General features: G+C 38.0%; 1 protein-coding gene across 1 annotated transcript; it reads left to right on the forward strand.

Moving 5' to 3' along the window:
- Positions 1-4636: 4636 nt before the first annotated feature.
- On the forward strand, positions 4637-6118 carry LOC107627469 (uncharacterized protein At2g23090). Its single transcript, XM_016330303.2, has 3 exons — positions 4637-4987; positions 5100-5140; positions 5789-6118. The coding sequence occupies exons 1-3, from the start codon at positions 4912-4914 to the stop codon at positions 5906-5908; spliced, it is 237 nt and encodes a 78-aa protein (XP_016185789.1). The 5' UTR covers positions 4637-4911; the 3' UTR covers positions 5909-6118.
- Positions 6119-12896: the final 6778 nt, after the last annotated feature.

The raw sequence follows: 12896 nt of genomic DNA on the forward strand, positions 1-12896 counted from the left end.
TTTGGTCTTCACGGGGGTCAACTAAGGGTATGGTGGTTACAGTGCATGTTTCTTGGTTAATGTCTTGGAGGTATGGTGTTAACGATACACTGTATTGGGTGCGGGCGGATTACAGTTTACAAATAGGAGTTTGCCTAAATAACGTAAAAGATGAAGATTGACGGTAGCAAGGATTACGGTTTTAGGTTTTAGGGCATCTGACTGGATGGCTTACTGGGTTTAATTATGCACTTTTAAAGCAATATGAGACAATTGAAATGATAACAAAAGTAACAATAAATTCTGAATGTGATACCTGGGTGGTGGCAAGGATTCAAGTTCGTCCCGCCTGATCCAGGTCAATGACTCTAGTGCATGCGTAGTTGCAGTAGTAGTGGATTAATCGACTATGCTCTAGGTTGAGATTTTAAGCACTCGCATGGATAGTAGCGGTGGTAGTAGTTCTTCCGCTCGCTCTAGATTAGGCGGGTACTAGGAAGAGGGTTGTAGCTCAAACCCACTTAGTAGTTCTCCCACTCGCTCGAGGTTTATGCCTTAGTACGGTTTGGCTTTCCGGTTGTGTGATTCCGTTTCAAGTGTTTAGGTTTCATGCTTCGTATTAAACATTTCGAGGGTTTAGGGTTCCGGATTCATTCGTTTAGGCTAAGCATTGTTTCTTTTAGTTTCTTCGTGCTGCATCTTTGTGGGTTACGACTACGGGTATGGTAATTACAGTTCAGGTTTCATGTTTAGGGATTCCAACGGTTTCGTTTTAATGGTACGATTTAGTGTGTATGAACGAGAGTTTGCCTAAATTTCTAAAGAAGTATGTTTTATCTTTTTTTTTAATTCATGAATTTAATATTATTAATTAAACAATCAATTATTAAAAAATTCAATATCTTTCGTTATTTAATACAAGTTTGTAGAAAGTATAAAATAAACAAATATATATTTAGAAAAAATAAAATGTAAAATTAATATTGTTATTCTCGATTAAAAAGGTCAATATAAAGATGTACCAACATTTACATTCAAATCAGTTATTTATGTACTAAGTTTAATTATTTGGACACAAAAACTCTTGTTGTCAATAAAAGAAAATAATTAAAATAAATATAGTATGTTATAATATAATATAACATACATACATTAATAATTGTTGATATTTAACTTAAAACCTCATTAACATCATTATTTGGATACATGTCACTAAACCCAAGCCCGATTCTGATGTCATCACAACAACAAGAAAGATATCCCTTGGCCCATGACCCAAAAAGAAATAAGTGAGATATAAAGAGAGTTTTTATTCGCATACACCCTATTTCATTACTTGCAGCCTTCAGTTTCCAAGCCATATCACCCAGATCACTTCGTTGTTTTGCATCCAACCACAAACACATCTCTTGGAAGAATCACCGACTCAGTTTCGTCAATCCAGCCACACCCACCAAGACTAGCAAGGTAATCCCTCCTGATTCCCTTATTGACATACTATTTAGTCCCTCTCATATTTGTTTCACCGTGTCCCCCTATCAGACAGTAGAACTAATATGCTCAACCACCGACTCCGTCGATGCACGTTACCTGTTTTTCCCTACAATGAAAAAAAAAAGAAATAATTTTGCTACATCTTGGTTCTTGATATACTGAACTTTTTTTAGCGGTGCGAAAAACCCTAATCACGGTGATTGTTGGTATTCCCTCCTTTCCGTTGTCCTTACGCCGAACGGTGCACTATTTGTGGAATACTTACCGTACCTCCACTCTGTTGTGTTTACTGCCTTGTCTGCATGTTTCATATAACTAATTGGTTTACAGTTTTTTACCATTTCATGGTCCCATGACGATTCTGACTATTTGCTTTAGATCGCAATTTATGTTCTCAACCACAAAGTTGCGCATGTTTCTATTTTTCGCTTCCATTTTTTCCCCTTCTCAGATGAAACCCTAAACCTTAACGTTGTTTTAAGCTCGTTCATTTTCTCTCACACTGGAAAAATGTTTCTATTTCAAATTACATGATGGAGCTCTATAATGGTGTAGTTGTATTTGTCATACTATTTTAGTTCATTTACATGACCACCCTCAACGTTATTATTTGTTCTGTTTTAGGTGCGCATGTCTTCCTCTAGGAACAAGGGCAAGCAAACTGCAACAGCCGATCAAGAAAACCATCAACACAGTCGACTGCGTTTTCTGAAGCCAATAGTAAGGCTCGCCTGCTTCAAACTGGTAAGCCACCCAATGTTATTCCTTTCTCAATGACCAATATGTTGACCACAATTGCCTGGTCTTTCGCAGTCCCTTCTAATCGCTCCAAACGAACTTCCGAACTGGACCTTCCACATAAACCTGGTGGACCCTGATGGAAGGAATGCCCGCTTTCGTTGCTTCTAGAAAGAACAGCAAAATGGCAGCACCGCATTGACTCGAGGTTGGCCACATTTCTACCATACATACCAAATAAATTTAGACTCCTTTCTTCTTTTCAAGCACAAGGGTAACTCTGAGTTCCAAGTACGTATCTTCGACTTCGGTGCTGCGAAAATGCCTACCAGCCCCGACCGTCCGAAGAACCGCCGTATGAAAAGAAAGGCACTTACCAGCGTGCCCGCTGTATCAACAATCCTTCGTCAGACAAGGCCAAAGGGATAGCTCAAACGCACAAGACCAAATGGCCCTTCTTTGTCATAGACCTCACTAGCCGCGTCTTGTCCTCCCACTTGTTGGTAAGGCAACTTACATACAACCTGTTCCTTTAATACCATTCTCCCACCCCCCTTGTTTACCTGCACCAATTCATTTTCTTGTACGTGTCTTCATCAATAAGTTTCTCTCTGTTAATGATCTGTTACTATGCTACAACAGCCAAATGTCCCTCATCTGAGCCATTTCACTGGTCAGAGGCACACACTCATCCTATCACACGACCACATTGAGGTCGAGGCCACCTACACCAGATTTAGTGACAGGCGAGACGGTAGCTTAGGAGTCATTTCCAGAGGTTGGGCAAACTTTGCTAGCCTGTGCAAATTCCAGCCCGGAGGTGTGGGGATCTTCGAGGGCATCTCAACTGAGCCAGTCACAGTACTGCATGTCCAATGGAGCAACCAAGCTGCAAGCTCCTGAATCTTGCTATCCTTATCTTATTAATCAGACTTGTATTTTGTGGATTGTCTTGCTGTATTACTTTTTGAGAATTCCGTTACCTAATGTACTTATTGCTGCTCAAAGAATAGACTATGTTTCTTCCCACACTTACTATTAACCACCTACGACAGGGGTGTTGTTTGCGTACAATGTTCATGGCTGCTGCTATGCCCTAAATCGCGTCCCAACTTGCTCACCAAACTGAATTCCATCTGTAACCTTCTTCTTACATTACACTAACTAGTACTGTTTTACTTCAGTGGGTTTCTCCATTATTAATTCTCTGTATTCCATGTCTTTTGACTTTGGTGTAATTACAATGACTTAATAAGGACAAACAAATGTTTCTTATACACCAACTCCCAAATTAAGGTTAATCTTAAAATCAGTTGCGATAGAATAGCATAATATTTACATCTGCATCAAGCTTTTCCAGATACATCTCAATGTAGAAGTGCTACTTGACCAATTCTACAGGAGGGTTGGGGTAACATTATTAAGGTAATGGGATAGTATTCGACCCTTACCCATCGCCAAACAATTTCTCTTCCTCCACGCGGATCTTGTATCTTCGTTTCCACCTCCATTGTCACTGTCCATTACCGTTGTCAATTACGAACTTCTTCTTGGCAACACCGTTTCGCGAGTTGGCATCTTCATCATGTTGCTGTGTCTTAGGAGTGGCTATGTCCTGTTTCCTATCTCCCATATCAGACCCATTTTCTTCTCCTTTCAAGATCTGCAACGTTCATTACGTGCCGTCGCCACTGTTGAAGACCCCCAGGCACCTCCTCCATTCAATCTCCCAACCTCGAATCCTCTTAGCGGCGACGAGTTTTGTCGCTGAACGTATGGAGCTCTCCCTAAGTCGCCGTCGTTGCGCCAAAGACCCTTCTAATTTTGTCTCCTTTTCATCGCTGGACTGAGTACGGTGACCATTAGAACGTGCGTGGTAATTATGGGTGCTTTTCGGGGGTGTGGGTTTTGTATTACAGATTTTTTTGGAGGATGAGGGTAGCCCAGATTCTAAGTACCATAATAAACAAAAAAAATCATTAACCCAATTCGTCTAAAAAACAGATAAATCGAGTCTTAAAACTCAAATCGAATCAAACCACGTTGAATCGGTCTACAAATTCATTAAAGTTTGGATTAAATATGGAATTGGGGACAATTGTTGTACGAAAGCTATCCTATCTATTAAATCAGTATTTTTTTTACCTGGTCCATCAAGGTTTGAAAAATATTTTTTCCATTAAAGACATCTCCATGTATTCGAGGTGAAGATGACCTTCGAAGGAGCCGTGGACACTGTATTGAGGGGTTTTGTTTTTGTTCAAAATTTCTTTTCAATTTTATCCTCATAACCGGCCACCTATCATATGTGTAAAACTGTAAACAAAAAAGTGACTACCTATGATATTCTATATACATATTTCAATTTAATTTTAATAGATTAGATTGTTAATATTTAAAAAATTAATCTGAAAAGCAAATTAACATGCATGAATGATGAAAGAATATAATTAAAATTGTGAAGTAGTGAAGTACTTCCAAGTGAAAGAAAGTTCTAGACTTGTATTTTATTTTATTATTATTATGCGCACTGAATTCCCAATTAATGATCCTTTGAAAATCGGTACCCAAATAGGTGGTGGGTGGCATTACCCATTTATATTTGCCCTTCCTACATAGGTGTCTTTCTTGCTTTGTTATTGCGTTTCACACAAAAAGAAAAAGTTAGGGTTTTGGGTGTGTGGTGTGTTTCTATCGGAGATGGGTGGAGGCAATGCTCAGAAATCGAAGATGGCTCGCGAGAGGAACCTCGATAAGCAGAAGGCTGCTGCTAAGGGTAATCCATCTTTCAATTTTCAATTCATCGTTTCTTTTCAAAGCTTCAAATTAGGTGTTAGATCTGTTTTCTTTGGATGAAAATTTTATGAATTTGGGTTTGGTATTTGCAGGAAGCCAGCTTGAAACTAACAAGAAAGCTATGTCAATCCAGGTATATATATTTGTCCTTCACTTTTTAGTTTTTAAACCCAAATTTGTCTCTCTCTGTAACTAAATTTGATTATTAGCGACTTTGTTTAATATAATTGATGTTTATGTGTGAAATAATCTATGCATTATAATCTTGTAAGAATTAGGACTGTATGTTATTTCTTTCTGAATGTATAATAAGTTCTTACTTGGTGGCTTGGTGGTTTTCCACAATGAACTGCTATGTCACTTTATCCTGCAATCTCTTACAGGCTTACAGCTGAGAAAGCATGGCCCTATGTTACTTTGTGCTTTTTCTTTTTCTTATTTTCAGTGTTTTTTTTTTAGAATTTTGTGAAAAAAAAAAGATTTTATTGTTTTTATTTTTTCTCATGTGAAATCCTGAAAACAGAATACTAAAAATTAAAATGCAAATCTAACCCTGCATTTGGTTGGGTTGGGGTTTGGGGATTCATTTACATAAGCTGTTCATCAAGAATTTGGTGATATTGCTATTATAATGTTGCAGTGAAGACAAAAGTAGAAAAACTTGGTGTAAAATTTGGGAGACTTGATGTTAGATGTGTGATATCCGAACTGGTATTGCTTTAAAGACTTGGCAGAGTGAACCTTATTACTGATCATAGTGTTGTGGTTTTTATGAATGCAGTGCAAGGTGTGCATGCAAACATTTATCTGCACCACATCAGAAGTGAAGTGCAGGGAGCATGCTGAAGCCAAGCACCCAAAATCGGATTTGTATGCTTGTTTTCCTCATCTTAAAAAGTGAACATAAATGGGGAGGGACATTTGGAGACATGTCATCATCAATCATGGCCTCCTCTGTATATCTATAATCAAATCAAATTGTCTATGTGTGTTTATGTCTTTGGAAATGGGAAAAACAATAGGGGATAATTAGTATGTTTTTCCCTTGATAAATTGTGAGAAACTATGTGTAAGCTCTCTTTTTTATTATCAAAGTGTAACAATTTCATCATCATTAGTGTTAATCTTTTCTTGCGTTTTTATTTCTCGCCATACTAGCTTGCATATGTTTGGACACTGATGTATTGTGTCTCCACCAGTCCACTCTCCACAAATCTAACATTCTCTTAATGTTATGTTTACGGGTGGTTAATGCTGTTTTCTACTCAATAGAGGGGACATATTAACATAAAACTATACAAGATTAATGCTGTGTTTGTTTCATATTTGGCAATCCTAGATCACTTTTGGTGGGTTTGAGTAGAGTTTTGACTTTGTTTTGAGCATACAATCAAGGTTTTTATGGTTGGTGTTACAACCGCCATAAAGCTTTGTATTCTTTCTGCATTTGTAGAGTCCTGGAACTGGAATAGAATCTTGTCTCATACCCTCATTAGTTGGAATCCTCCATCTCAGGGATGAAGCAAAACCAATTGTGATGGCTCTAATGAGAATCACCATAAGCCATAATGTGGTGTTCTCATAATGTATTTGCAGAAAATTTAGGCCCTTGTTCAATTTACTGTTTCTGAGATTTGACTTTGGTTCTAGAGGGTGAGTTGTTAGCTCATTTGTAGCGTGCTCTCATTTGTAGTCTTGTCAGAATGTCAGCCATTTTAAGAATGGAATATTATATTTTAAGGAAATATTACATTTTCATATTTGGTTCAAAATTAAAAAGGTTTTTTTTTTTTCAGCAAGTTATATTTCTAGGAACGAAAATATCACCATTTTAATTACTTCTCTCTGTAGATATATTTAATTTCCATTAGAATGAAATGTGAACAATAATGCAAAAGACTGAATTACCTTCACTTATCTACCTTTAACCATCTTTTTCATTTCTCTCCTTGCTGAATTTATTCTCAAACCAAAGCTTGGCAGAGACATTTTCTATGCCTCTTCCCCAAATTGACGGAGGCTCCAATGGAGCTGCCTCGCTGTTGATTTTAAAATTACCTTCATAATTTTTAAATGACTAACATAACTTTTTAAGATTAATTTTACAAAACAATATTTTTTTAGAATTAAGGTTCATTAATTGCGTTAGAAATTTTAAATTTTGAACTTTTAAGAGAATCAAAATACCATGGAGTTTAAGAGAAAAATATTTTTTAACATTAATTTTAAAAAGAAAATACTATCAATTAATGCTATTCAAAAATAGGGTACTTTTGGAAATTTAGATAAAACAAAGTAATCTAAAAATCAAGAATTTTGTATATGTTTATATGTAAATTATGTTTTAAGAAATTGGAATAATACTAATTTTAATTAAAGATATTTGATATTAAAATTATTTTTGGAAATTCAAGAAAATTTTTAATATAAAAAAGTGATAATACTTTATTATATTTGATTTAAACTTATTTTAAAAAATTACTCGCTTAACAATTTTAATCAAAGATATTTGTTACTAAGAATATTTTTGCAAATTCAAATAAAAAGTTTTAATCTAAAAAAGTGAAAAAGTTGTATTTGTATTTGATATAGGACAAATAACCCATATAAACCATGGTTTGAAAAAATTTACATGATTCCACCAAAGCAAAAAACGTTACAAGGTTTCACCAGGAGTACATTTCTATGTAGTTCGAATTAGTGCAATTCGAATTAAACATTTACAGTAATTCGAATCAAACTGATTCGAATTATACACATGCACACAAGCACTAATTCGAATCAACCTGATTCGAATTACACACACTAATTCGAATCAAGGTGATTCGAATTACACACACAGACAACCTCACACTAATTCGAATCATGCTGGCTCGAATTAGTATGGTTATAATTCGAAATATGCTGTTTCGAATTATAAAGGGTCAGACGTGTATAAATATGGTGTGAACGTGAATTTCTCTCATTAGAGTGACAAAATGAGTAGTGACAAGAGTTTTGTAGTGTTGGTGCATTACAGAGGATCAATTAAGAGAAAAACATGATCTGGTGTGAAGTACACTGATAAGGATCCTCTCAATATTTTTATGAGACCTACGACGAGATTCGATGACTTCGTGAATTCTATACTACAGAAACTAGGGCTGCAAGGCGTGAAACGGGTTCAGAAGTTATTCTATCGCATTCCGATCTCAGTGCTGCGAGAAGACGTGAAGTACGATTATTTCACCATAGGGAGTGATGAGGATTTACAGTTCCTCTTCCATTGTCGTCGGCAGTTTCCCGAGGTCAGGACACCTGAGCTGTTGGCAAAGTTGGTTGATGTAATGTCTAGCTCGGGGAGTTTGAACCGGAATACCCACGCTGTAGGCACGGTAGCCGGTTCTAGCTCAAGACCTATTGGTGCATCTTCGTTTGTGCCTATGAATGCACCTTGGGACGAGCCAGTCGCCTCCCCGTCGTTCGCTGTTGATCTCAACTGTAGAGGATGCCATGAGACAGGAGGGGGTTCCTGGGGAACCCATTGGATTTGGTGCTAGAGATGCCCAGGGGACTGGGGGTCTTACAGAGTTTCAGGTTGGTCAGCAGTTTCAGGATAAAGAAAAGGCTGTGTTAAGCGTGAAGACGTATAGCATCCGACGCGGGGTACAGTACAAAGTGTTGAGTTAAGAAATTAACTAAATTAATTAGTGATGACAAACATTATTTTTGGGCAAAATAAATAATTAGTGTTGATTATTTATATCTACTTATTAACTAATTGTTTATTGTTGCAGGCCAAATTTCAATAGCCCAAATGGAATAAAAAGCAATCAGCAAGGATATTGGGCTGAAAGCAAACTTAAGAGCCCAAGAAAAAGCAAAGAAAGAAGCCAAAGAAATCAAATCGGGCCAAGCATACCAATACCCGATCCAAGCCCGATCTGGTTTCAGAAAAGCAAATCCCTCTCTTTTGCTTAACCAAAAGCAACGTTCATCTCTCTCTCTGACCAAGTCAAATCAGCTTCAGAAAAGTAAGAAAGAGAGAGAGAGAGAGAGAGAGAGAGAGAGAGAGAGAGAGAGAGAGAGAGAGAGAGAGAGAGAGAGAGAGAGCTTCTTCACCAAGATAGTCACCAAAGAAGCAAGAAAGAGAAACTAAGCTTGAAAGGCAGAAGTCATCTCAACAAATCCAAACCAAATCAAGCTTAGGTGATAGGTAAACCTTTTCCTCATACATGCAACTCGGTTTCATCTCTTCTTCCCATCTCTCTGCTCTATCCGAAATGGGATACAAGGGAAAAAGGATTTCTATTCTTCCCTGCTGTGTATCTACGGTCTTAAACAAGACTTGGGGACCAAGTTGGTTTTCAAGGGCTCAGATCAAGTTGACCATTGGAAGATTTCTATGGTTGCTGTTTTATGGCTTTCGGTCAAGATGAAGAAGTCAGAAGCAAAGTTTCTACTCTAAGGTTTAATGAGAAAAAGTGATTCTGTGGGTTGGTGAATCTCAAGGCTCAAGGTGTTGACCTTGGAAGAAGAACCCAGCAACATGCAAGGAGATAAAAAGAGGTTTGCTGTTCATTCAGAAACCAAGGAGAGAAAACCAGAGTGTGAGAACAGTGTTCTGTTAGGAAGTTCCTCTACTTGGATAATGCTTTCTTTCAAAGAAGCATTCGGCCAATACTGAAGAACTGCATCTGAGGTTTGCGAATCTGATTTTGCGCATAGCAAAGAGGCTGTTGATGAAGTCAATCTCCTTCATATTTTACTGATTGTAATGTACTTTTCTAAGTTTATCTTTCTGTAATTTCTTGAGAGAAAAGGCATTGTGAGAAAGCTTAAGAAAAAGCCATGAGTGGAAAAAGGCTGAGAGATACACTTGAGAGAAAAGCCTAGAGTTATTTTCTGATTTCTTTAGGTTGATTAAGTGTCTTGTATCTTGTACCTGTAAGGTATCCCTTTCTTAGTTGGGTTAGCACTAAGAGGAATAGTTAGGTATTAGCATAGCCAATGTCAAGTTAGGTTAGAACTTGAGTGTGAGAGGATTGGGTCAGTCCTGTGTAATTGGTGTATGTAATACTGTTAACTATAGTGAAATTCTTTCATGGTTGTGGAGGAGACTGGATGTAGGTTGCATAGCACAAGGAAACCGAACCAGGATACATGCTGGTGTTAGCTTTTCTCTTCTCTGTTGAGTTCTGTTTTCTGATATTCATGAGACAAAAATAAATTGTCTCATAAATTTCCGATGCTGAGTTCAAACAGAACTTGAATTGAAAGTTTGTTTAAAAAGGGTAATAACAGCAACTTAAAAGGAAGGCATAGATTCAACCCTCCTTCTCTAAGCCTACCACAACCTTCAATTGGTATCAGGAGCTAAGGTCTCAAGAATCAAGCTTAACCGCTTGGAGCAAAGATCCAATGGCGAACAACTTGGGCACAACCACAGTTGCCTACACTCTCACTGAAGGCCAGTCAAACAATCGGCCACCTTTCTTCAACGGGAAGAACTACTCTGGTGCATGAAATTGTAATGTCAATGTTCACATTACTCTCTTACAACTTCGCACAACTAACCAGCAAGTGCACTGGGTCGTCCAAGTAATACCTTACGTGAGTAAGGGTCGAATCCCACGGAGATTGTTGGTTTGAAGCAAGCTATGGTTATCTTATTATTCTTAGTCAGGATGCCAACAACAGTGTTTTTCAAGTTCAATTGTAAAAAGTGAGAGAGCATAAATATAAATACTTATTGTGCAATGATGGAGAATATGTTGGAGTTTTGGAGATGCTTTGTCTTCTGAAATTCTGCTTTCCTCTGTTTTCTGATTCACGCACGCAAGTCCTCCTATGGCAAGCTGTGTGTTGGTGGATCACCGTTGTCAATGGCTACCATCCATCCTTCCAGTGAAAAGGGTCCAGGTGCGCTGTCACCGCACGGCTAATCATCTGCAGGTTCTCAATCGTACCGGAATAGGATTTACTATCCTTTTGCGTCTGTCACTACGCCCAGCACTCGCGAGTTTGAAGCTCGTCACAGTCATTCAATCCCTGAATCCTACTCGGAATACCACAGACAAGGTTTAGACTTTCTGGATTCTCTTGAATGCTGCCATCAGTCTAGCTTATACCACGAAGATTCTGATTAAGAGATCCAAGAGATATTCATTCATTCTACGGTGGAACGAAAGTGGTTGTCAGGAACGCGTTCGTGGGGGAATGATGATGATTGTCACGTTCATCACATTCATGTTGAAGTGCGAATGGATATCTTAGATAGGAACACACATGTTTGAATGGAAAACAAAAATACTTGCATTAATTCATCGAGACACAGCAGAGCTCCTCACCCCCAACAATAGAGTTTAGAAACTCATGCTGTCAAAGAGTACAAAGTTCAGATCTAAAATGTCATGAGATACAAAATAAATCTCTAAAAGTTGTTTAAATACTAAACTAGTAACCTAGGTTTACAGAAAATGAGTAAACTATGATAGATAGTGCAGAAATCCACTTCTGGGGCCCACTTGGTGTGTGCTGGGGCTGAGACTAAAGCTTCTCACATGCTTGGGCTGTTTTGGGCATTCAACGCCAAGCTGTAACCTGTTTCTGGCGTTGAACTCCAACTTGTAACGTGTTTCTGGCGCTGGACGCCAGACTGCAACATGGAACTGGCGTTGAACACCAGTTTACGTCGTCTATCCTTGAGCAAAGTATGGACTATTATATATTGCTGAAAAGTCCTGGAAGTCTACTTTCCAACGAAATTGGAAGCGCATCAATTGGACTCCTGTAGCTCCAGAAATTCCATTCCGAGTGCAGAGAAGTCAGGATCCAACAGCATCAGCAGTCCTTTTTCAACCTGAATCAGATTTTTGCTCAGCTCCCTCAATTTCAGCCAGAAAATACCTGAAATTATAGAAAAACACACAAACTCATAGTAAAGTCCAGAAATATAAATTTTTCCTAGAAACTAATGAAAATAAATAAAAAACTAACTAAAACATACTAAAAACTATATGAAATTAACCCCAAAAAGCGTATAAAATATCCGCTCATCATACTCCTACTGGAAAGAAAGGATAAGAATTTTCATCCAATCCATTGACTACAATATATGGAAGATTGTTGTGAGCGGTCCCAAGATCCCAACAAAAACAAGTGTTGATGGAGTGGTGACTCCAAAAGAAGAAGCTGAATGGAATGAAGATGATAAGAAGAAGATAGAGATGAATGCCAAAGCAATCAACCTTCTTCACTGTGCTATCAGCTTTGAAGAGTACCGGAAGGTGTCTAGATGCAAGACAGCCAAAGAAATCTGGGAAAAACTCCAGGTTATACACGAAGGCACTAAACAAGTCAAAGAAACGAGGATTGATATGCTGCGAAAAGAGTACGAGATGTTTAGCATGAAGGATGGAGAAAGCATTGATGAAGCGTTTGAGAGATTATCAATTATAATCAACAACCTTGATGCTATGGGTACAAACTATGCAGAACAAACCTTGGTGAGAAAACTCCTTAGAAGCCTCACAAAAGAATGGAAAACCACTGCCACTGTCCTAACCGAAAGTAACAACCTAAATCCCATAACCTATGATGAGCTGAGAGGAAAACTCCTTGCCTATGAAGCCACACACACAAACACAGACTCAAAGAAAAAGGGAATAGCCCTCAAGTCACAAATAGAACTGAAAGAGAGTGAGTCTAGTGATGGTATTTCAGATGACGAACTTTTGTTTTTTGCTAGGAGATTTAAAAGGATGATGAAGAACAAGGACAAATACAAGGGTTCAAGTTCAAAGGAGCACAAGATAGACTTGAGCAAGGTGACGTGCCATCATTGCAAGGAGGCTGGACACTTCAAGCTAAACTGTCCAAAGCTCAAAAAGGAGGACAAAGGAAAGAAG

Source organism: Arachis ipaensis, chromosome B1 (genome assembly GCF_059453495.1).
Source record: "Arachis ipaensis isolate K30076 ecotype BB chromosome B1, ASM5945349v1, whole genome shotgun sequence".
In the NCBI taxonomy this organism is placed as follows: domain Eukaryota; kingdom Viridiplantae; phylum Streptophyta; class Magnoliopsida; order Fabales; family Fabaceae; genus Arachis; species Arachis ipaensis.

What these genes read in the sequence shown, in the direction of transcription:
- LOC107627469 (XM_016330303.2), top strand. Translation starts at nt 4,912, where the DNA reads ATGGGTGGAGGCAATGCTCAGAAATCGAAGATGGCTCGCGAGAGGAAC. An exon ending in GCAGAAGGCTGCTGCTAAGG is followed by an intron (nt 4,988 to 5,099) that starts GTAATCCATCTT and finishes TGGTATTTGCAG; the next exon opens with GAAGCCAGCTTGAAACTAAC. An exon ending in AGAAAGCTATGTCAATCCAG is followed by an intron (nt 5,141 to 5,788) that starts GTATATATATTT and finishes TTATGAATGCAG; the next exon opens with TGCAAGGTGTGCATGCAAAC.